We start from the raw sequence: 25,967 nt of genomic DNA, 5'->3' as shown, positions 1-25,967 counted from the left end.
TTAACAGCACCACATACAAACAAGCTGAGAACATGAAATTGTTAAAACAATGCATTCCAATATGTTTCTCGGCAGCCGATTTGTAGCAAGAATTGACAGCGATAGACACCGTGTTTCGCCCATGAGGCTGGGCTCGTCAGTATCGCACCACTAATTCTGCCACAATGATATTCGACCACCGCTTTACCAGTCAGTTTAACTCTTATCTTTGTGGAAACAAAGAAAGAGCCAACAAAACCAGCAGGCGCCAGGGCAGAGGACATGTGAAGAGAGGGGCGTTCTTCCCGGCTATCAGCACAAGGCTGAGCACTCGCTAGTACAGCGAGCAGCTGCGATTCGCTAACTATAACGGTGTAGCTTCCACGCAAGCCATTCAGACTTTCCAATCAACGATTGCAACTCGTTGATTGGAAAGGATGACTGATTGATTGGAAAGGATGGCTGATTGATTGGAAAGGATGACAGCTAGTACAACTCGCAGCTGCTCGCTGTACTAGCGAGTGCTCAGCCTTGTGCTGATAGCCGGGAAGAACGCCCCTCTCTTCAAATGCATTCCAAGTTATAGCTGTTGGTTAAATTATGGCGCAATCAGAATAGGAGCGAAAGCCGCTGATCAGTTTAGCGGAACTGGTGTGCATGTCTCCGCCTGGTTATAAATAATATGTCGTTAAAGTTGGAATCGACCAACACGTATAAGGTGAAATGTCTGAACAGTAAAGAAAAGGTGAAGTAGTTTCTTCCTATATTTTTGGTCAAATTCAATGTAATATGATGCCATGCTATTTGTGACCAGGACGGAGACTTATTGTATTGTACGGTATATATTGATTTTTGTTTTCTCTTCAAAAATTTCTTATTTTTATTTATTTATGTTTTCTTATCAATTGTTATTTGCGAGTATGTTAATGTTTTTCTCTGTAGTACCATGTGTACTGGCCCAGAATACATTATTATTATTATTATTATTATATCAGCTCCAGGTTTACTTGCAGCATGTGTTAAAAGATTGTTCATGTTAGAGAGATAAAGGTGCATGAGAAAACAAATCAATAGCTTTTTTTCTCAAATTGTTTGAACCTTAAAACATTTGACCAGGCTAACACTCACAATTGTATTTCAATAAAATTCAATTTATATTATAAGAAATAGGCTAAACAATAAAATAAAGAATAGAATATGAATATTATATTACACTAAAAGTTGAACATTACATGTTTATGGGGGCCACACTTGGTCAAAAATATGTTTTTTGCATTTTTTTCATAAACTAAATGTTTTAGACCCCTAAACCCTCTGGAAGTTTGATAGGAAACCATGGATTCTGCTTCTTTAAAGCCGAGTTTGAGCGTTCTAGGCTTACCGGTTCTGAGATTTAGCCAGATTGGCCGATTTTGACCCGGCGGGCTGTATCGGCCCACTGCTAGGGCATCAAATGTGGACCAATCTCAACAAAACTTGGCAAGGTGTCATTTTGGACCACAATGTAATATATTTTTTATACCGTTATATATATATTTTATACCGAACCATTTATACCGTTATGATGTCACCACATAGGGTGTGAACCCATAGCGGGAACATTTCTCAACTATGAAGACAGGCGTTTTCCCTCGGATGTCAACTAACCTAGTCTAAACAAAAAAAAGTTTAAAAATTAAAATTTAGTTTTTTTTTGGACCACCCTATAGCATACTATTTTGTGCCTTCTAGGTAGGCTTTACAAGCTTTTTACGCAGTCTAGTTATTAGGTAAATGTAAACCGAACCAACATCTATAGTGCAATTTTGTAAACTGTTGGCTCAATTAATACTGAAAAAACTTTGTACGCTTGTGTTAGTCAATTAGTTTGGTGCACTGTATGATTATGTTGTAAACTTCTAATATATCTCATTATTTAGAATCCATTAGTATTCAAAAAAGCCTACTTGCAACAGAATGTCTGTTTTGGAACAAACAAAAGTTGCTGTAATAGATGACACGGAGCCCTTAACATGCGCTATTACTGGAGCTGAAACTATTCAATCACATACGGTATGAAAGTTGTGTTGCCTACAGTGCCATTGTATCTCTAATTTCTTCAACTGCTGTATTACTATGTTATAAGTTGTTACTGTTAAGTTATATATAAGGTAAATCCCACCTACATAATAATCACTTCATGGCTAAGGTGATTATTGATTTTTCAGGAATTTATATTGAGAGTTCAAAGGGGGCCTTTGAAAGATAATTGTTGGATGGTGAGTTTATATTTTGTACTGTCAACAATGTGTATTAAAAGTTTTTGATATGATAGAGTTGACTTCTTGTTTGTGTTACTGAAGACATTTATATAAATCAGTCCTCAAAATTAGCGGCGGCACACGGCAATTGCTGTGGTAAATGCCGCCGCAAACGTCATAATGGCCATTCTGCTACGGCTATAAAAATGCCGTCACAAAATGAGCATTTAATTCGGACAAACATTGTTTTACTTAATTTGATTTACTCGCAGCGGGAGTTTAATCAGCAGAAACATCGCACCAAGACCTCACCTCGGACTATTTTACTTGCTGTGAACACTCACACAGTCTTCAAAATTAGCATATTTTTACTTCGCAAAAACGTTAACGAGGCCAAACGGCAAAAGGTGAAATTGCCTCGGCAATTGCTGTGAACGTTTATTACGAAAAAATTGTACCAAAACATGTAAAAGGAGAAGAGAATAAAATAATCGAATAGTCTATCACGACCGCACTGTTTGATTTGTTGTGATGTAATAATACCAAAAGTAGCGATAAAGCGGGCAACGCGATACGCACGCTGTTACGGTGATTCACGTTAAATAACTCATTGGAGTGGAAAAAGTAAGTTAAATTTGGGTTGATTCAACGTTCGAGTCAGCACAAATCGATTTAATTTTCCGGGCGGGTTATATCGCGTAACAACAATGCCCAATTGCCCAATAAGAAATTTACGTTTGTTTTACATTAATTCGACATCTAGCGACGTTGAATTATCATGAAATAACGTTAATTGCTCAATCAGGTACCGGTAACAAATTGATAGCTCCCTGCGAGAAGATTGCCTCGATTTACGTATCATCATCATCATCATCAACCAATTTAGATTATACAGGCCATGAATTAATCCTCATGTCGAGGGTGTGGCCTGTCTGTCTGTCGAGAACGAAGTCTTCCCCTCCACACTTCGCGATTTATTGGGTTGGCAGAGTCCATGTTCAGGGCTACAAGGTCACGTTTTACAAGTTCTTCCCAAGAAAGTTTTGGTCTACCTTGACCCCGCTGTGCTGCGATGTTGACACATCTGACCTGTGAGATCCAGCTTGAGCTGCGCTCAACGTGACCAAGCCATCTCAGTCTGCCTAATTGGAGAACTTCACCGATGTCTTTTAATTTGAGCTTTGATAGCAGAGTCTCAAACCGGATGTTGTCCTCAGGCCCGACCAGGCAGGTCCATCTTACCATCGCTCTGTCATTACGTCGTAGGCGCTTGACGGTGCTTGCTAAAGTAGCCCACGTTTCAGAGCCATAGAGCATGACACTCCTCACACAACTGGAGTAAACTTGTCCTCTGGTTGCAGCAGGAAGTTGCTTGCTTGTGAGGATAGGGAGAAATTCTCTAAACTTTTTCCAGGCTGACTTGCACCGAGTTATAGCCGCATGCTCACACCCCCCTCCAGAAGACATGGTATCACCAAGGTAGCAAAAGTCAGCTACCACGTCAAGTGTGCCACCTTCAATCTCAACCTCGCTTACCGGCCTGCCATCTATTGGTCTTGCTGTGCCCTGACAGCGTGGGCATGAGTAGTGTGGGTCCGGTCTGAGTGACCCTTTAATTCCACTACACTTTTTGTGGACCCAGTGGGAGCAATTGGTGCAGAAGATAGAGTTGCTACCGGTTCCACTTAGGCATACCGGGCAAGGGTGCTTTCCTGATCTTCTTAGGGAGTTCTGATTGATGCCAGAGATCATTATTTTGGTCTTACCCATGTTCACTCTTAGGCCCTTTGCTTCCATTCCCTTCTTCCAGGCGGCGATTCTGTCAACTAGTGACTCCAATGAGGTGTCGATAATGGCAAGGTCATCCGCATACAACAGCTCCCAAGGGCAGCCTGTGCGCAGTTCGAGTGACAGGGCCTCCAGGACAATGATGAAGAGCAGTGGGCTCAATACAGAACCCTGATGCACACCTACGCCTACTTTGAAAGTGTTACTGTGCCCATCCCCTACACGCACACAGCTCCTAGCATTCAGGTACATTGATTGTACTATCCGTACTAGCCATTCCTCAACACTCAGCTTTCGCATGGCCCACCAGATCACCTTCCTTGGCACTCGATCAAAGGCTTTTTCTAGGTCTACAAAGGCCATATAGAGAGTCTTGTTTACGGCAAGGTGTTTTTCTTGAAGTTGACGGATGATGAAGATGGCGTCAGTTGTACCTCGGCCTGGCATGAAGCCGAATTGCATTTCATCAATCTGTACTTGTTGCCTAATCAATTGTTCTGTCACTCTCTCAAGTATTTTCATGGTCTGGTCAAGCAGCTTCAAGCCTCTGTAATTACCCCTATCAAGGGCATCCCCTTTACCTTTATAGATATTGACGATGTAACTTTCTTCCCAGTCTGCTGGTATACGACCCTCGCTAACAATAGCTTCTACAAGATCTCGTATAAGAGCAACTCCAGTTTTGCCTGTTGGCTTCAGCATCTCTGCTATTATTCCTGAAGGACCAGGAGCTTTGCCCATGCGCATCTTACTGATGGCTCTTTCGATCATCTCGGTGGTGATTGGTACACTAGGGCCCTCAACAGATACGTATATAGTACACTAACATAATTTCGGAACAATTAGGATACTGCGAGCAACACAAAGTCTGTTTGAAAAACTAGTCAGAGTCGGAATCATCAGATGCTGTATCGGAGGATGAGGTTGTCGCGTTGTCACTGGAATACTTGAAGACGCAAAACTGCCCGTTCATGAACGCGCGATGCCATATGATCGGAAGCATTACTTTTCTTTACTGCCAAAGAACCATTTATCCAATTTTGTACCACTTTTTATATTCGCAACGACACCGGTAAAAGTAAGCATTTGATGAAAGAATAACTTTTGCGTAACAATTAAGCCAGTATTTATAAGGTTGCAAACTTTTTACAGTTCACAAGAGCAATATCAGCGCATAAAATAGCTTGCGTGATGCTCTGGGCTACCGCCGTGTGACACACAATGAAGAAGCGCATAAAATTTCGTTTGATTAAAGCATACGACAATTGCCGCCGCAATCTAAGGTTTGTTGATTTGGCGACGGCCATGTTTTTTCCGTCGTAGATGGAAGCTAATTTCGAGGGCTGATAAATCATTGATTAGATTTCTTTGCATATGTGTAAAATGGCACATAATTAAAACAAAATAATTTTATACCTTAGTTAGTATTCTTTTCTATCACACTAAATGCCATAATTTTGCTGCAGTGTATAATGTAACTTTATGCTATATGATATACATTACATACATTCAAAAACTGATCATCAAAAAATTATTGCTGAAGTAAAAGTTAATGGTTTTTGTCATGTTCTTGTAACAGGTGCGTCGGCGCTATAATGATTTTGTTGCACTGCACGAAAATTTAAAGATATCCGGCATTGATTTGCCATTGCCGCCTAAGCGGTTGCTGGGCAACATGGAAAGAGAGTTTATTGCTGCTAGACAACATGGTTTGCAGTTGCTCATGGATGCTATTCTTGGCAACCCAATGTTGGCTTCTTACATTGTGGTGAAAAACTTTCTGGATACTGCTAACTACAATGCTAACCACACTGGTAAGTGGTAATAATAAAGTGTCAACTTGTTACTGTTTACAAATGCACAAGCTATAATAAGATTTTAGAGCTTTTTTAAATTTTGACTTTTTAAAAATTTTTAATTTTTTAATTTTATTTTAAAAACAGTTCACTGGTATCTGTAGATATTTTTTACCAACATGTTTACAGCAGGGGAATTGTTTCAATCTAAAAATTATTTTTTACTTTTATCTTATAATATAGCCTAGTCAATATTTTTGTGATCTTATTTTTATAAGCTTTCAAAGCTGATACACTTATAATACGTTTACGTGTCCACCAAATTCTTACAGTGCAAAGCTTTTTTTTTCGGTCATTGACCAATTTTTTAGCAAAATATCCAAAAAAAATATAGTCAATTCAGTCAAAATGTCCAAAAAAATAGATAGTCAATTGGGTCAAAATGTCCGAAAAAAACGGACATTTGAACCAAAAAACGAACGTTGAAGAATTTGTCTGTTCTAACTTTTCTAAGATAAAACACGACAACGTTTCTCAGTGAAACTTAACGTTGTAGCTAGTCAGGAAGTGCAAATTTTGATTTGTATCAGCTACTTAAAAGGAAATATTTTCATCAGAAAAAATGACCGAAATAAATAAAAAATGACCGAATTTTTTCAAGTCATTTCGGACAAATGATCGAAAAGTCTCAGCGAAAAAAAAACAACCCAGGGTGCAAAGTGTGGGGTTGTTTGTTCATCGTCCATCAGTCGTCTGCTGTGGGTGGTACCATAACTTAACTTCTACAGTTATCACTCATTTGTTAATGAAGCCAATACTTACTATACTTTTCTTGATACACATTGCTGAAAGCTACAAACATCTCAAAATTATAAGAGTTTTAATGAGTTGTTGCTTAATCTTGTGCACCAGTTAACAACTGAGGTGCTATTGTATCGGTTCTTGATTTCAAAGGCCTATTTCTGTAATATTTTCTGGGTTAATAATAATGTGTTTTGCGCAACGCGTATCCATCACGGATATTCGCTGCTTCAGTGCTTAACAATGCAAAAATGTTAGCACAGCTGTATGAAGGCCCAGCCTTGTACAATGTACATTAATACCTTGAACCATTTCTTTTCTGAGTGTCAAGCAGGAATCAGATCCTGTACCACTTTTAAGTTTTTGCCTTTGGTATATATAACTCCGCATTTATACATGGTATCGAACCCACACCTACTGATTCAAAGGTGGACACTATAACCACTAAGCCAATGAGCTGGTGCACGTAATAGAAAAACATTGATAATATATTGAGAATTTCACAACATGAACGATTGTTTAGAAATTGCTCTTCAATTCGTCTCAATGTTCCTGCGATCGGAGCCGAGTTGGGAGGTTGTTGAGCCTCTTCGTGAAATTGGATGGCGAATACGTAAGAGCTCATTTTTGGTGAAGCCTAAAGACCAACCTAAGCAAAGACTCATGCTGTCCTGGGTATGACTTCACCATAAACCTTTTTGTCGCATGATTAACTTTTGTAGAAAATCTTTCAGAACTGTTGTGCATTTACAGCAAACTTTACATTTGCCAAGAGTATGTTGGAAAAAATTCTGATAACTTCTGTTTACTCTAATGCTGTGAGTACTGACTATGTTTTATAAAATTAGTCAAAAATGGGTACATACGCTACCATATTCTTTTTGTAACGGTTTTTTATTTTCTAAGTTTTCACTAGAAATCAGCACTGTTCTATGATTGTTGTTTAAATTCGGTTGAGTTTAATTCTTTAGAAAAAGTTTGAATTATTCTTCACATCAACCGAAGTCGGCAGTTGCTGTTGAATTGATTGTTATTTTCGAAGCGTTGCGTGGTTTCATCAGTCTAGTTACTACAGTACTATAACCACTCTTTTACCAAAAGTTTCTATAAATTTGTCGTGTGTTTTTGACACAGGAAAATAATTGAATGTATGATATTTTCTATAGATTGAATACGGCCCCAATCGTCTCTTGCCAGCCAAAGACCAAGCTTCTATCATGAAGCTGTTGCCGAACATTCAGGTGAGACGCGAGAAAGTTATATCTGCCTTATTTTGCAGTTTTTTATAGTTGCTGTGGCTCAACAACTTTGGTTCAACCTTCAAATAACATTACCGTATTTCTACCTTTGACTACATTAGCCTGTAGAAGTGCATTTTTTGCTTGTCTTTTTGCAACTACACTTTATATAATAATAATAATAATAACAATATTTATATAGCGCCACATCCACAGTCAAACTATGCTCCTGGGCGCTGTACATGACAATGGTGATAATTAATACGGTACATTCAGTCATAATGTTCATTGAAATAGAACGTTTTCAAGCGAGCTTTGAATTCATTTAAATTTTCAGCTTCTTTCACACAAATAGGCAAACAGTTCCAGCAACTGGCAGCAACAACTGGGAAGGTACGATTTCCATATTGTGTCTTACATGAAGGGTTGCACAAGAGCAATAGATGCTGAGAACGCAAAGTTCTGGCAGGTTTATAATGAACAAGCAAAGTGTCCAGATAGTTCGGAGCAAAACCATGGAAAACTTTATAAATTAATAGACATATTTTGAAGCGAATACGATACAATACTGGAAGCCAATGCAGGGATTTTAGTATAGGAGTGATATGCTCACGTTTACGTGTTAAAGTAATTAGCCGAGCAGCAGCATTCTGAACTCTTTGAAGACGCAAAATAGTACAATGTGGAATGTTATTTAACAATGAATTTGAATAATCAAGCCTGGATGTCACAAGTGCATGAGTTAAAGTTTTACAAGCATCAACATTAATAAACTGTCTGATGGAACCAATATTTCTAAGATGAAAAAAAACAAGATTTAACAGTGGAACTGACAAAGTTTTCTAAACACAAATGTTGATTTAATGTTACACCAAGCAATTTAATTGAGTTAGAAGAAGAAAGATTGATATTACTCAGGGTAAGGGTCATGTCATTAAACTTTGAAATACACCGTTTCGGAGAAAATACAATAAACTCACATTTATCTTGATTCAGTTTCAACATATCATAAGACATCCAATTTGAGATATCAACCATACATTTTTGGAATTTTGACTTAATACAACACAATGAATCTTCATCAGTAACACGCAAATACAATTGTATATCATCAGCATATGAGTGGTATGAAAGCCCATGTCGCTTTATGATGTCAAATAGAGGTTTTATGTAGAGGCAGAACAGGACAGGGCCGAGAACAGAACCCTGAGCAACTCCAGAAGAAAGAAATGTTGCAGAAGACATTGAGTTGTCAATTGCTACAGATTGAGTTCGATCATAAAGATAAGAAGAGAACCAGTCAAGTGCCATTCCTGTAATGCCAAAATCTGATTTGAGACGATTTAGAAGAATTTTGTGATCAATGGTATCAAAAGCAGCTGATAGATCAAGAGAAAGTAGAACAACGCTGTCATTACAGTCAAGTACGGTAGCAATATCATTATGGATTTTTAGTAAAGCTGTTTCTGTGGAGTGATGTTGACGATAAGCAGATTGATTGATATCAAATAAATTTTGCACGTTTAAGAAATCATTTAACTGTCTGCCAACTACTTTTTCCAATATTTTTGACACAAAAGATAGATTGGACACAGGGCGATAGTTCTTGAACTCTTCTTTGTCTAGACTAGGCTTTTTTAAGTGTGGACGAACAATGGCATGTTTAAGTTTTGGGGGAACAAGACCACTTGTCAAGGATTTGTTTACGATGGAGGTCAGAATAGACAGAAAAGATGATGAATGCTTTTTGAGGAGCCATGAGGGTACTGGATCCAGTTCACAAGATGCAGATGATAATGCAGTTAAAATGTTAAGAATTTCAGTCTTGTTCGTTTCAAAAAAACTAGAAAATGAAAAATCAATGTGATTATGGTTACAAGGATCTGCTGACTGAGTTCCTCCAGTTATATGGTCAAGACATGGAAGAGTATTCCTAATTAAACTAATTTTGTTTGAAAAGTATTGGTTAAATGATTCAGCAATTTCTTGAGCAGACTTTCCAGTTGGATGAACACTTCTGTTATCTTTGCCCATCAATGTTTTAGAAAATTTGAAGAATTGTTTTGGAGTTTTGCTTTCACTGATTTGCTTAAGATAGTAATTTTTCTTGGCCTTAAGTACTAACATGTTCACATATTTGCATTGTTTTTTGTAAATATCTCGATGAATAGATAATTTAGTTTTTCTCCATTTGTGTTCAAGCTTTTTTCGAATTTGTTTTTCTTTCTTGAGTTCCATAGTAAACCAGAGAGATTTTGTTCTGAGTGTGAGCAATTGGGAGCAGATGGGAGCATGATCATTAGAAATAGATTTAAGATATTGTGTTTTGCATGAAATATTTACTACTTTGTCTTGTGAAAATAAACTATGCTTTATTAGATTGTTGCATCGGGTATGTGGAAAAGAATATAAGTTTCACACACACAGAAATTGAAACGCTTTGAGCAATTGACTGGGGTTTCGCTGCAAATTGTGGTGGTAGATTTTTTGAAATATCTATTTCAGTTATGGTTACATAACTGGGGGCCATGATATGTATGTTGAGATTGGAAATAGCTAGTTTGTGTGTGATTCTCTTTCATTTTAAGTTAAATTAGTTTTATTTTCTGTTGGTTGCCGTTTCCTTTTTATAATCTATCAACTTATTTTTCAATTCATTTAACTGCAGCACCCTTCCATTTACCCATTCATTCATGCTCTGGCCAATGAAAACGGAGCTTTAGTGATCCGAGACTTCAACAAAGACGGTTCCATGAGGGACCTCATTTGTAAAGTGAGTGGACGTATATTGCTGGATGATTATATCGAATTTGCTTTCATGACACCAAACAAAGCTTTTCATATTAAACGTATAACGATTCATCTAATAAACTTTTCTGGTGCTGACAGGGTAGATCAGCTTTGAGCGTTTAATGCAATTACCTACAGTGCAGTGTACTAGCTATAATTTACGAAAAATGTATTTCATATTTAGAACATTTTCGATTTTAAATGGTTTTACTTATCATCTTTGAAATTTTCTTATTTTTCTTTTTAGTTGTTATTTCCTGACTTCTAACTGTGTTAGTGTTCAATTTTTTATTGTTTTTGTTTAGACGAAACCAACGAAAGCAACATTTTTAAAGAGATATTGCAATCCGAAGACCTGCCAGGGCTTTTCTTTGGCCGAAATAAAGCAGTATGGTCGTCAAATTCTAGAGGTATATCTTTTGTGTTGTTACCACCCTCTCTTTTTTTGTTTTGCCAGCGAGCCCGCTTTCTTTGGGTTGTTTTTCTTTAATCGAAGACGAAGCAACAAAGGTAGGATCGAATCTCTGTGTCAACAGTTGTGCAGTGCAGTAAGACGTTTTCCATTAAACGAAGCTTGGTGGAAAAAACCAGACTTTTTGCTGATGAAATACAGTAGAATTCGCCTATAGTGACTTTGGCTATAGTGACACTTCGCCTATAGTGACACCTGTTGCAAAGTCCCTTTTGCATACGCAACAGTTGAGTAGAATTCGGTTATGGTGACACTTTTTCCGCGGTCCCTTCTGGTGTCACCATAGGCGAATTCTACCGTAACATGTTATATTATAAGCAACTGAACTGCTGCAGAATTGAATTGTTGTGATATAAAAGCAGCAGCTTAATTTGAGTGCTCGTGTCTACATCAGTGGTTCAAACTGTTGTATGGAAAACCTCCTGAGGTGATGCTCAAAGGATGTTTTTCGATTCGAGAATAGAGTTTTCTCAAATCAACAACGTGCAAAAGTTTCTTGTTTACTGTCATGTTTCATCATGATTCATGCCCGAAGAACAAAAGCATTAAAGTCATAAAATGAATTGTTTTTAGGTGCTCAAGTTTTTACACAACAAAGGTCTCGCTTTTCACCATTTACATTCAGGTACAACTTAATTTTTTGAACGAAATTGCGTCACCTAATCTTCAAATATCATTCAAAGTGTTTTAAAAGTTTTAAAGCTGCCTGAACCTCTTGATTTACATACTGGCAAGTCTGTCAAACGTAATTTAAGATAATTTTATTGGTACATTGGCGGTTATTGTCGAATTGACGCAGCAGCGAGATAATTTATTTTTTTAGCTTGCTAAGTTTATATTTCCAGGAAACATAATCATCGACAAAGAAGTTTGCAGACTAACAGACCTTGAGAACTACATGGTCGGAATCCCACCCTTCTACAAACCGTTTTACAGTCAATTTCGAAAAATCCACGTAAGTTGTAATCATCGAAGCAATAAGTACGGACACGGATTGTGGATACGCTTTTGCTGTGTTGATCTTGGTTTACGTGGTATGCATGTTAGGTTTCTCACGTATAACAACTTTGTAGCACCCTGCTTTTGTGATATATTTTATTTGATGGTGAACATTAGAAGAAGTGATGATTTTCAATGCAAATCGGTTTTCTGAAAAAAAAAAAAATTATGTCAATTATTCTATAAAATTTTGAAGCCAGTTCGAATTTGTTCATTAAGACTGTTGCTTGCAGAGTTCTGAAGCGATCGACGTATACAGTTTTGGTCAGCTTCTCTTCGAAATGACGTTTGGTCGACCTCTTAATCAGGCGACGGTTGATAGCCTGTCTCCCAGCAGTCCTGCTGAAATAAGTAAGTACCCAAAAAAACTCATTGTCTTGTCATAGATCAGACGTTTGTGGCTCATACAGGAATAGTTTAAATATGTTTGTTTATTTTACATGGTGCAATTTGTTACTTTTCGTCTACTTTCTTCAATTCTTTCGAGATTCCTTACAGTAAACAGATCCTCTTTATTTGAATCTGCCCTTTGCTCCTTTTTTGAACATTTTATCATTTTTTGACTTCCATTTTGCCATTTGTTTCTTGATCTAATATAATATTACCAATCATGCGGTGTCATACATACGTCGCGATGATAAATATCTGCTATAATAATACTCAAAAAATACTCAAATAAACTAACAAAGATTAAAAGTATAGCAAAAAAGCAGTACTTTTAAAACCAACTGAACATTAATAGTAATGAACCAAAAAAAATCTGGAGTATTATAAATTCTCTTTTGCCCAATAAAAAGAAAACAACCCAAAATGTTGATTGTGTTCGCGTTGATGATAAACTGGAAAGCGATCCAAAAATAATAGCTGAGAGTTTTAATTCTTTTTTTGTCAATATCGGAAGCCACCTCGCAGAACAAGTCGAAACTGATAAAACAAATAATTTTAAAGACTTTTTAAGCAACCGTGTTTCCTCTTCTATTTTCCTTGAACCACCAGACGTGTACAAAATAATAGAAGAAATACATCAGCTAAAGTTAAATAAATCAGCAGGGAGTGATGGTATCTCGCCTTATTTCCTTCGAATCTCTTCGACTATCATAGCCTTGCCTCTATCCATCCTTTTCGACCACGCATTTTCGAATGGCATATTTCCAGATGTTCTCAAAATTGCTAAAGTCATTCCAATTTATAAATCTGGAAGCAAACTCGAAACAAATAATTATAGACCAATTTCTCTACTCTCATGCTTTTCAAAGATTCTAGAAAAGTTAATGTTCAAACGTTTGACGTCGTTTATAAATAAGCATTCGATCTTAACGCCTACTCAGTATGGCTTTCGTGCCAACCATTCAACAAGTCATGCTGCTTTAGACATTATTACCTCCTCATACGAGCAAATGCAGAACAATGAATTGACTGGACTTGTTTTACTAGATCTTAAAAAAGCCTTTGACACAGTTCACCATGAAAAACTTTTGCATAAACTTGATCATTATGGAATTCGAGGAGTTGCCAATGCCTTACTTACTTCCTACTTGAAAAATCGTAAACAATTTGTGTCTATTGGTCAAGAAAATTCTACATTAAAAGAAATAAAGTTTGGTGTCCCTCAAGGTCCATATTAGGACCGCTTCTCTTTTTACTTTATATAAATGATATACCTAACTGTGTTTCTTCTGTTCCTAGATTATTTGCTGATGACACTTGTCTTGTTATTAAAGCCGATAATTTATTAAGTCTTCAAAATTTAATTAATCTTGAACTGAAAGGAATCAAACGTTGGATCACAGCCAATTCACTTACGATAAATGCTTCTAAGTCTAACTTTTTAATAATTGCACCCAAGACCAACCAAAAATCAACTAATGTTGAAGTATTTTACGGCAATACCCAACTAAAAAATGTTCACACTGCTACCGTAAATACCTTGGTATCTTAATTGACAAAAATCTATCTTTTCTTCCTCATATTGATGCTATATCTTCCAAACTCTCCAAATCTGTTGGCATACTCTCTAAATTAAAACATTGTTTATCTACCAAAGCTATGGTTCAGCTTTACTATTCTCTTGTGCATCCTTACCTCATATACGGACTGACAATTTGGGGGTCGTCATACAAAACACATATTGGAAAGCTTGGTGTTTTGCAAAATAAGGCAGTCAAAGCTGTTGTGAAAGGCAAATGGGCTGACCATGTCACACCCTTTTATAAACAACTAAATATTCTAAAGTTAAAAGATCTGTACAACTTTGAAATTGCTAAGTTTATGTATCAGTTTAGTTTTAATTTATTACCCGACACTTTTCAAAACTACTTTAAAAAATGTAACCAAATTCACAATTTTTCTACTCGAAACTCGACCAACCTAGATTACTATTATTATCGATACACAACCACAAAACTACAACGCTCAATAAAATACTCTGGCGCAAAAATTTGGAATAATATATCAGATGAAATTCGCAAATCCTCATTCACAACTTTTAAAAGAATGTACAAAAAGAAAATTATTGACTCATATTAAACAAATGCTAAATTAACCTACTAATCAGTTTTTTGATTTCTTATCATCTTGGACAGCTTCACCGTTATTTATGTACTATTATCTCTTTGTCTCAATTATTCAATTATAATTATCATTGATGAGTTAAGGGTGGCTGCTTGACTTGAAGACCTTGAACGGTCACTTCGCAGCCTCCCGCTGCTGTGATGCTACCATCATTTTTTACTCGTTTTTTTTTATTGTAAACTTTTCAACAGTTTTACTGTACATTGTGTTTTGATTTATTGTACATATTTTTTCGCAGCGGCCAATAAACAAACAAACAAACAAACAAACTATTGTGTAGTGAGGATGACAATATAATAAACAACAATGTTACACTTCTAAGACATCCGTTTTCCAAACTTCATTCTTCTATGCACAAATATTTCTGACAATCCCTGCAACTGCGATGTAATGGAGGAATGTTTTTATTCCTGTTCTTTATTGCAGATTTTTGTGTACAACGTTTCTACACTCCTATCATGTCTAGATAGTAGAGACATTTTAGAGACAGATAGTAGAGACATTTTAGAGACAGATATGTGGAGACATTTTGTAGCGTTCTTTTGTTTGTTCCTTTATTTACAGTTTGCAATCATTTTGTGCATATTTCAAGCAACAGTCTTTTTATAATATTTTTTATAAATAGTAACCTCAAATGTGAAAACAAAAGCAGAACTACAAAGTTATGGCTGCTGATTAGCATGTTCTGTGAACCATTACGTACTCTATCAGAATTTCATGTAGACATATGATTTAGAATAATGGAGTTTTAGTTTTTAATATGGTCATAAAGTTGATGTGAGCTGCATGAAATAGTTGAAGATATAGAGCACGAATCGCCATGGAATTTGGAAAGTGATGTTATTCCATCTATGTGTAGGGTCAGTGTTAGAGTCCATACTGAGCGTGGAAGCTTGTAAGATGGGCTTGCCAACATTGGAAGGTTTGCTGAGTCATCCTTTATTTGCTGACGAAACAGTAACCACTGTCGGCATCAAACCACAGCTGAAGGTACGTCATGCGTTGTTCACATGCAATTTTAACTGGGATGGTTTCTACGGGTCTGCTACTATTCGGTGAGTCCGATTCGGTGAGTCTGATTCGGTGAGTTCCTAACCTCTAACCCCTAACCCTAACTCCTAACCCCTAACCCTAAAACGGCAATGATAATTAGGCCACGATACCCAATAATTAAAAAAAAAATTGAAAAAATCCCCCGTTAAGGGATCGGACTCACCGAATCGGACTCACCGAAACGGGCCATTTCGGGTTTCTACTGTAGCTCCCATTTTGAGGCTGACTTGCTGGTATCACTAGAATGTTATTCTTCTTATTTTTTGGATATTTTCCATGGCATAAGCACTTTTTTTTTTAATTTCTTACAGTACGAATGTCCTTGGTGTTTGGTGGTTTGTTGTACATCGTTATAGGTTCATAGCTGAACTCGACTTGTGTTTTGTAATTAAATCATGATTTGGAACTAAACGGCTGGAACATAACAACGCAATTAAATCTCAGATTCCCAGCAAGTTGAAAGAAACTTTCAAGCAATATAAAGAAGCCATGGAGAGAAAGCTAAAAGAAGAACAAAAAGTGGTAGGATTTCATGTTGATTCATTTCTATGCTTGGTCTTTGCTTTTCCGCTTTTGATTTTTACGATACGTTTGATAAATATGAATGAACAGCTTTGCATTTTGAAATCGAACATTTTGCATCTGCAAAAAAGGCATCATGTTTTAGCTGGATAATTGCGAAGCAGATTTTGTTAATGGTTTTGCAAACACCACTAAAAGGAATATGCGAAACTGCCTATCTTTAATCAATAGCCTACTTAGTTTACTCCGTCTTTACACGTACTGAATTTGTCTGTTTTGATGCGAAGTTTTTGTTGATATTTGTTATGTTGAAACACGCGTGTTCTGTTTTAAAACTTGTCGAAAGCATTGGTTTGATTGTGACTGAAATCTAGAGCATCTTTGGGTGATTTAATGTGCACTGTGCAGTCATGAAACGATAAAAAGAACACACCACTTACCTTACGCTTAAAACTAACTCTCCAACAAGTTAGCCGGTTGTCTTCCTCAGATCAGCCAAGTACGTCGCATGTCGAAAGCAAAGGCACACCACGGTTCTGATAGCGAACGAAGAAGACGGAAGCTAGAAGCAAGAAAGGTTGGTGATTCAACGTCTGCAGACGTTGAAACAACCTAAAAATGACGGATTTATTGTCTGAATAGTTGCATGGCTTGTGCTCTCACTGTTACTTAAAATTGTAAAGCTAAACTTGGCTTTATTTTCATTGCTCACATTTTATTTTATGTTTCTGAAAAGCCAGTGTGACTCTCTGTTTGCAGAAGTCGATGAAGAAGTTGGATGTGTTGGGAGAGGACAGCACTTCAGATAAGCTATCTCCAGGTCAGATGCAGCCCATAGAATAATCATTGTTATGTTTCTACGCACATCAGGAATTTGCTAACTAGACTATGTTTCATTCGCATAATTCATTATAAACAAGCTTATTTTCAAGGTGGTAATGAAAATATAAGAATGTTTTTTGTCTTTGGCGGCCATTTCATCCTTCTCTTATTGGTTTTTCCACTTTGTTTTAGTGTGACAATTTTTTGTGTATCTAGCCGACCCACTATGCCTGAAAGTTTGCTACATATCACCTGCTGCTTTAGCTTTATTTTGATCTGTCACTTACCCAACTAAACGTACTAACTTTATATATAACAGGAAGTGCAGCAACACCTACCTCTCCTGATACCCCATCTTCGAGTACCGCTGCAGGTCAGTTGTTATAATAACGTTATGTTCACTGTGCTGTTGTGCTGGCGGTGCAAATGTTCGTATTCTTGCTCAGACTGCCCGTTCCTATTATATTCTTTACTAAAAAGAGGTCATTCTGTTTTCAGTTGGCGCAGCAAAGTTTTTGGTTGGACTGAAACACGGCTTTAATGTGGGAAAATTAATGAAAAATAAATCGGGCAACTTTTTAAGTGAAATTCTGTGATACTTTTTTATATCTATACGCTCATGCAAACTCTGCCATACACCTGCATGTTGACTCAACTATATGCAAATAACAAACATTCATTTCAAGAGCTGAAAATGTAACTTCCTTGATTACTTCATTATACCATAGTTACAAAGTAATTATTGTATGAATTTTGATAGGATTGCCATAACAATGATCATTTAGTTAACGAAATAATTTGTCATGACGTTGAAAAGTTAGTGAAAAGGATGAAAGTAATAATTTATCATTGATTCCGTGATGCTGAATAGGATCAAATGGACAATACTAATCGTCCTCCAGAGATCTGTTGTAGTTTTCGAGTAGTTCAATATTTTATTCTTGGAGACAGCAATCAAAAGCTTCGTGATTTTTTTACCTGACAAAATAATAAAAATTTGCATTACTTTTTGAATTAGAAAAAATGTTCCTACTTTTAACATCGTTGTTGTGATTTGTAGAACTTCTGGGAATAGATTTTTTTTTCAGCAAGACAAATCTTTCCAATCGTGAACTTGGCTTATACTTTTAAGTTTTCAAACATTTTTCAAGCTACTGTATGTAACTATGTATGCAGGGGTCGGCAACCTCTAGGCCGCAGCCGGTCTGTGAAGAATTTGTTGCCGTGCCGCGCAAAACCGAGGCCAAATTGCTGCAAAACTTGCATTTTTTTATCAACTGGGTTATTGCAAAAATATATACTTGATTTTTAATAAATTCTTTGCTGAGAAATATAGTCAAAACAAGAATTTCATAAAGATTCCATTAAAAACAGCAAATAAGACAAAATTACAAAGTAGGTCAGGCATAACGAACACACTGCAGTGTCATTGACTTCCATAAACCCAAAGTGAGAGCAGCTTATTACTGCAGAACAAGCCCATTTCGGCATTGCGATTACTGAGTGAGTTATAATATAGAAGTATGCACCAAACGTATGTGTTTTATTGATGGCCGGTAAACTACGTAGGCTACTGTCTGCCTTAAACCGGTCCGTAATGCGAAAAAGGCTGCCGACCCCCTGTGTTACAGTATAAGCTACAAAAGTTGAATTTTGTACACTTTTTTTCCCTTATGCGGATGTCGAAAAAGCTGTACTCATCATTTTCGAAGTTCTACATCAATCACGAGGCATAATTTGTATCTACTGAGCAATAGAAATGATTAAACAACTTGATTTTCCTTTAATCAAACTCGAACATTATTTGATCATACCTTAATTGTTAACACAGCATCGTCGTAGCTCCAATGCGCAGTGACCCTGCTTGTATCAAGTAAGTTCTTATGTCACTTGTAAACTGATAAAAAATGAGCTAACAGGATTGATGTGGTGCTTGTGTTTCTAGTGTTTCTTGAGCAAAGCATTTGTGCGATCACAACATGACCTGACTTTCAGGGCTTGAAAATAGGGTTGATTTTACACTCAATCCTACATCAATTGGACCACTTGATGATGAAACCAAATTAGGGCTACGAAGCGGGTAGTGATTTTAATCGTGGGTCGATCAAGAATTGGTCCGGTTAACCTTGGGCCATACAAACGTGGTGCATTAAATTACCAGTGTTTGGCAGAAGGTTTAAGGTATGTTGATGAACGTGTTTACTATGGTGAAGAAACACAGCAGGACTTGAATGCATGCTTGTACTGTAGTAACGTCTAAATTGATCGTTAGTCAAACCTTAGAAATGTCATTTCCCAGATAGCAATCTCCGTCATTTTTACATTCGAAGTAAAAATGACGGATTTTTGCCGTCTAGGATTGCCATCAACTATTGATTGTTAACCAAGATATGGAATTATTATTTCATATTTCTTGCATGAATGGCTATTGCTGTAGTTATTTGTGTTTACTTTCGGTGTAATCAATTTGTAATCCAGGCGTGTGGTAGAAGTGAATACGGTCGTTGTCAGCATTTCATGACACACACCTCCCACATTCAGTGAACCATAGAATAGTTTAATTTTGACCGTTTTAGAAATATAAAAGGTCAAAATTAACGCTTGATTTGTGTAATTGAAATCACCTAAATATCTTTGAAGTGAAAAATTTTGTCACTAAGACCATGCAGAGTCAAAATTACTCCGGTAAATTGTAAATTGATTCATGTTCAGCTTGACAAGTGATCAGGAGAAAGGTTTTTAACAGTTCTGTCGAAGTGATCCAAGAACAAGAGAAGTTTGTGAACATCACACATGTCAATTGTCCATGCGTTTCATCGGTCTTCACGCTGTTGTCAATATTGGCAGGTCTTCCACCCCCACCACCTGTGGCTCCACCTCCTCCACTATCTCCTGCAAGCTCTTTGAGCAGTCCTGCGTCTCCTCCACCCTCCGGAGCAGGAAGAGGAGCGCTGCTTGGATCAATCCAGGGATTTAAAAAAGGGTCCTTGAAGAGATCGGACACTGTGGATAAATCAACACCAAAAGTTTGAAAACTTTCTAATCATTTGGAGCTAATGAGATTCAACATGAAAGAAACAAATTCATCAATTCTTTCCATTCAATAACTTCAGTCCAGCGCAATATTAATCTGGAAACTCGCAAGCAACTTCATGACTAGTTTTCATGGAATAACTCTTATGTCAAGTGAAAAAGTGAAATTTCAGTGTCGAAACGTCAGTGAAACAATAAATCAACTTGTTTGTATTTACTTTCATTTTCATCAGATGAACGTTACAACTAGCGCTATAGAAACGATAATTATCCTGATAAACACCCAAACTTATCAATATTCTGATGATGTATCGAATTTCAGCTCAAATTATGATTTTCGGCTGACTTAGTTTACGCCCGGTTTTTCGTTGCCAATTCTGCCATCATAGCTTCAGATGATTTATTTTTAAACCTATGCCTTGTGTGGCTCTAATGATTTTCCTTTCTAATGGTAAGTAGGTGTGGGCTACTTAAATTTGTGTGGGCTGCTTTGATTTGTTCGATCAACTTTGTTTCTACTAGATTATATGATACTGTATCAGCAATATTTTTAATTTTATTTTTCCTATTTTGTCATGGTTTTAATTGCTTGCTCTGTTGTGCAATACATTTTCTAGTGTTGCCGCTTCGCTTCAATAAGCAATGTTATTTAGAGCCATTACTAAGGTTCACACTCCCAGTCAGCAAATCTTTTTTTACATTGGTGTAACATCTGCAGACGATGATGGACTGTTTTTCCGACTGACTTAATCGCTATAGGAGTTGCAGACAATGCAGAGCCCGCGTGGTAGAATTGCCATGTGACTTGGTCAGCCGAGTCACATATTTTTCAAAATTGAAAACAAGTCTACTCGATGGCTTGCGTTTAGCTGTAGAAAATGAGGAATTGCCTGAAAAAGTTGCAACTTACCACTGTATTTGTTATACAGAGATAATAACGGGTCTGCGAAAAATGCTTAGCCTACACTACAGTTTAAAGTAGCCTAAGACGAAATATATCTTCCTGTAAGCATTTAAGAAGGGGAAGGAATTATCTTGGTACTTTTGCTTGTTTTTGACAGGTTAGCCTAAACAAGTCTATTGCTGATGGCGGTGCAACATTCGACGAGGCTATTTCAGAATTTAACTGTTCAAAAACAAAACAGATTATTCCTGTTAGTTTGTCTTTATTTTACGATCTGAATCCATCTTGGCAGCACAATTTCTGTGGCTTCAATGCAAAAAGTTAGGACATAGGTCCTCTGGCCTATTTAGGTAGAAAAGAGGAGTAGGAAAGGTTAAAAACGTTATAGTGATTGACTAATTTGGGCAGTGTATTGGATGGAATGGCAGACGTTTTTTTCCATTCCATCTCAAAAATTTCTTCCATCTGCATATTATGTAGCTAAATTTCAGCTTGAAGTTTTACAGCAATATTTTTCTGAGGATTACGTACGGTTTAGTGTTAGAAGTTAGCGTACAAGGGTAAGTTATAAGAAGAATTTAGACCTGTGGTGTCAGGAAAAAAATATACTCTGGACAAGTCAAAATCGCGCCGACTTTACGACTGCACAGCCCTGGAAGAATTTATGGTTTTGTTTCGGCGCAACTTCAACACTTTTTGCATGGAGGGCAGTGAGGTGGAATGCGTTGGGGTGGCTGTTACTCGTGTTCTGTCTATTTATGTGACTCATTAAGGGTACCGTAGGCTATATAAGTTAGGTAGCCTATCACGTAGTCGTAGATAATTGTTTTTTTTATGCTTGCAGGTGTAGCCTATTGTTAACAAGTTTTCAGGTTGAGATACCGTAGGAGTGGCTGCTTTTTTTGTTTTGTTTTTACGGTGATAGACTACTGGCCGGTGTGTGTTATGTTAGTTTACTCACTCTTCTGTTGCTTAAGTTTAATTTAAAGTTGGGAAAACACGTCCTTTGTCTAAAATATTTTAGATTTGAAAGCGCTTCGCATTCTGTCACATTAATTGATTGATTCTTTAGCCTATCCTCGGAATGGGAAAGCTTCTTCCAGAGCTTAGCCTAATCCTTGCAGTTTCGCATACAACCAGGCCCGGATTTAGGGGGGGGCAGTTGTCCCGGGCCCCACTTTTGAAGGCCCCCGACGTAGAAAAGTGTGATTTTGTGTTGTTATTATTATTTTCTTTCAGCCTTTGAAGCTTCTGCAAAATGCCTCCTTTTTCTTTCAAGGTTAATTTTTAGTCACAAGGTGGTGACTGAGCTTGGCGTAAAGGCATTAGCGGTGTGGGTAACCTTTAAGTTACCTGGTAGGCTAAAGTTTTAGGCGCCGAGGGTTCGAAAAACATTTTTGCACGCCCCCCCCCCCGATCTAAAAGTTCCCTGGGCCCCCATCAGTTAAACTCACCCTTGGACGTAGTAACAGTTTTTCGCGGCAAAGGCGCAGAAACATTTTTTGCACGGGAGCTCCCCGATCTAAAAGTGCTCCGGGCCCCCCTTCAGCTAAACCCGGCCCTGCATACAGTAACCCACTTACAGAGACTTTGAACCATTGACGCAGGCTCGATCACCAAAATTATTTCATCCATTAGATGCCGATGAATGGAGAGCAGTCATTAATGTGCGTTGCTCAAGCGCACACCCTTAGATTCGAACCAGCACCGCTTGATCCTGAAGCTTCTTCGTTCCAGAAATCACGCGCTAACCAACTGAGCTACCGTACCGGGGCAGATTAATGTCATTGTTTCTCACTTTTTGAATGGTTCCATTTCTAGAAGCACTTGAACAATTATTCAGAGCGATGTTTGTCAACAATGTGTAAATATTGTCAACTTTACTTCCTTGAACAATTGTCCGCCAACAACCGCGCTGGTTTACCCCCTACTATAAGAAATGAATGCAAAACTGTAAAAGGCTTTAAATTAAAAATGAACAAGCTAAATCTTTCTTAAAATGATCCTATCTAAGTATTACATGCACCAAACATACTAATATTATTTTTTTTGCCCAGAAATGATAGGCCAATGTGTGTAGATTCATTAGCAAAATAGTAAGGTTGTAAGTACTCCTACTGGCCTTCTGGTTCTTGTGTTTTTTGTCCACAGAAGTTCTACAGAGTCTTCAGAAGTTTCTCCATCCTCTTCGACCAATCGCCATCTTTCGGTGAAGCGGTGGCCATGTGCTCCAACCAGTTGTTTTTTATATCAATATCTTGGACTGGATCGTCATGCTATTGTCTGATTATTTATCTATTTTTCTAACATGCCAAATTGGATTTCTTTATCACTTTTGTTATGGTTTAACGTGTAAAACATATACACGGTAACCCAAATTTATCATATTACTGTGACATGCCACTACTACTTCCCAGCTAGCGATGCCTGTCGTTTTTGCATTAATTCAACGTTTGCTAACGTTGGATCAGTGTGGAAGTGACGAGTTTAGCTGACTGGGGTTTAAAATTATCGCTTTATCAACGCAACTTTTATCAAAGCACGCTTGATATCTTCAAGACATAACTTCCCTGGGTATAATTGAATTTCCGAAAGATGATGATGTTGTTTTGCTAATTTGTTTTATTTGTTTTCGTCATTGTTTTCAGTGTCGTCAAGTTATAGCCTATCTATTTTGTGAGTCGTGCAAGGCCTATGGTGCGTTGCGCTTGAAATGGCTTTGCCCGTGGTAGGATTTCTTTGTGGGGTTTTCTTTGCCTGCCTTGCTCTTCTTGCTATGAGCTAAACGCATCAAGACGTGTTCCCCTTAAGACCATCAGCACTCTTGATAACGCACCATGGCCGATCTTCATAGCAACTGTCCATACAAATCTTAAATATATCAGCTAAAGCTATGTGGGCTAATAAAGCTATAGCCTAAATTTATTTGTTTTTTTTTGTTTATTAACATTTTCTTTTTTTTATTTTCTTATATCTTAAATTTTTCTGAAGGTGTTGCGACCGTGCCAAATTTTTTTTTCAACTCAATAACTTACTTCGGTCACAAGCACGTTTTTAACGTTCGCGTTTTGTCGCTTCTACCTTTTTCTCGACCTTTGCTATGTTGACGTGTATTGTTTTGATATGATGGTCAGAAATAAAAACAACTGAACGAACTGAACTGAAAAGAATCGACATATTTCTGTTTAAAAACGTAATCAAACGGACATTTTTAATCATTTTATTTTACAATTTTTAATGTGGTGGTGGAATCGAGATGGAATGAATCCATCCTATTAAATCCTTAACAGTTTCCATCCCAAAACGTGCCTTCCATTTCATCCCATTCGCTGAACATGAGTTACGAAATCGTGAGGTGTGCTATTTGAATAATTAAGCAGACAATAAGCAAAAGATTATTCAGAATTGTCAAGAAACAGATATGGCAACTCTCGCTTTGACATCATGTGTCTGTGTGATTCTGTGTTATCACTGTGGCATCACCCTAATAAAATTAGTGCAAGAGCGTGAAGAAGTCAACATGTTTGTAGTGCACCACTTTTCAGGAAAGTTTGCATTCAGTTGGTTTTGCATACGGCGATTTTGTGTGTGTTGCCAGTGTCTAGCAGGCCTAAACAATGAATGGCTCTCATGGTAAGCTAAAACAGAATAAAACTCTTTTCCCCTGTGGCTAAGTTGGTTAAGTACTTGACTATGAATGAAATTGCTTTAAAATCAAGTAGTGCTGGTTTGAATTTTTGGGTGTATGCTTTAGCAACGCATTCCTTTTTTTCCGGTCGTTCTTTCTTTTTTGTCCCGGACGCGTTAATGACAAAAAATAAAATGATTGATTGATTGAAATGTAAATTAGCTTGTTAGAGGTTGTGAGTGGAGCAACTAAAACTGACACCTCTTCATGTTTTGATTATTTGGAGCTGGTATACAAGCCCCCCCCCCCCCCCCCCCCGGTAACTCATGACAAAGACAGGACTCAACCAAACATATAGGGTGAAATTACTTTACCTTTGCTTTACTGTTCACACATTTCAATCCACATGTATTGGTCAATTTCTTTTTGTCATAAGTTACCAGGGGGGGGGGGGGACTGGTATACCAGCTCCGATTATTTTTATCTAGCCTTACACATGTTTGTTAGTTAGGCTACTGATTTTGACACACCGAACATGATGGCAAGGAAGCCAATCTTTGTGTCTACCAAAGACACAGCCACCTGCCACATGGTCCTCAGCAATGTCAAACTGGTGCCTTTTCCAGTGTCGTATCTTGGTCCTTGTCACCAGGTTACGCAGCTGAAATGTTCGCAGCTTGAATGCTCAATGTTACGCAGCTGAAATGCTCAATGTTCCATTAAGAATGCGCAGTTGCGCACGCCGCACATATTGAAGTGATCAACCTCCAGCTTAGGGTAAACCATTTTCCTTCTTCAGCTGCAGAAAATTGCTCACTTAATCACATAGCCTAAACAATACTGTTAAACTTGCAGTGGGGGAAAGTCATTAGATGAGTACCGTAGTATAGCCATTGTATTCAACACAGGCCTTAAAACTCGTATTTTTTTCCGGCAGCCATTGTGGCCTACCGGGAGCTCTTTCTCGGCGGCCAAATCTGTGCGCTTGGAGGCCAAAATACAAATAACGATAGAATTAAACTTGCTACAATGCTATAATGATCACATAGCGTCTGTTGAAGTCTGGGCGACGTCCTGCAATAGAATCGTTGTACCACGCAATAACTGCTTTATCGGGATTGTAATCCGGTATTGCGGGACCATCTAACGACACTAAATTGTTTCAGCTGCTCAGTAAATTGTTTCAACTGCATTACCGTTTACCGAATACCGCCTTTCTTAAAATCTGACCATTTATACCGTTATGATGTCACCATCAGAGATGGGCGTGATCTTGAAGATCAATTTTTTTTGGTGATCTTGATCTTGATCTAAGATCACTTTTTTTTGTG

General features: G+C 37.5%; 1 protein-coding gene across 2 annotated transcripts; it reads left to right on the top strand.

Annotated features, from left to right (window-relative positions):
* The first annotated feature begins 1,896 nt into the window (after nucleotides 1-1,896).
* Nucleotides 1,897-20,728, top strand: LOC145782616 (PX domain-containing protein kinase-like protein). 2 transcript variants are annotated; one of them, XM_082594427.1, is made up of 17 exons: nucleotides 1,897-2,031; nucleotides 2,187-2,237; nucleotides 5,587-5,821; nucleotides 7,128-7,279; nucleotides 7,771-7,845; nucleotides 10,511-10,615; nucleotides 10,938-11,042; nucleotides 11,678-11,729; nucleotides 11,950-12,059; nucleotides 12,337-12,454; nucleotides 15,534-15,664; nucleotides 16,172-16,249; nucleotides 16,740-16,826; nucleotides 17,009-17,069; nucleotides 17,391-17,444; nucleotides 18,903-18,944; nucleotides 19,919-20,055. In XM_082594427.1, exons 1-16 carry the CDS (start codon nucleotides 1,936-1,938, stop codon nucleotides 18,911-18,913), a joined length of 1,521 nt encoding a protein of 506 aa, XP_082450553.1. In that variant the 5' UTR covers nucleotides 1,897-1,935; the 3' UTR covers nucleotides 18,914-18,944; nucleotides 19,919-20,055. The 2 variants fall into 2 exon arrangements, with proteins under 2 accessions (XP_082450553.1, XP_082450552.1); XM_082594426.1 differs by lacking the exon at nucleotides 18,903-18,944 and having other exon boundaries at nucleotides 19,919-20,728.
* The last annotated feature ends 5,239 nt before the right edge of the window (nucleotides 20,729-25,967 follow it).

The sequence above is a fragment of the Aplidium turbinatum genome, chromosome 13 (genome assembly GCF_918807975.1).
Source record: "Aplidium turbinatum chromosome 13, kaAplTurb1.1, whole genome shotgun sequence".
In the NCBI taxonomy this organism is placed as follows: Eukaryota; Metazoa; Chordata; class Ascidiacea; order Aplousobranchia; family Polyclinidae; genus Aplidium; species Aplidium turbinatum.
The sequence above is the reverse complement of the archived record's forward strand: the minus strand, read 5'-3'. Positions and strand labels throughout refer to the sequence as shown.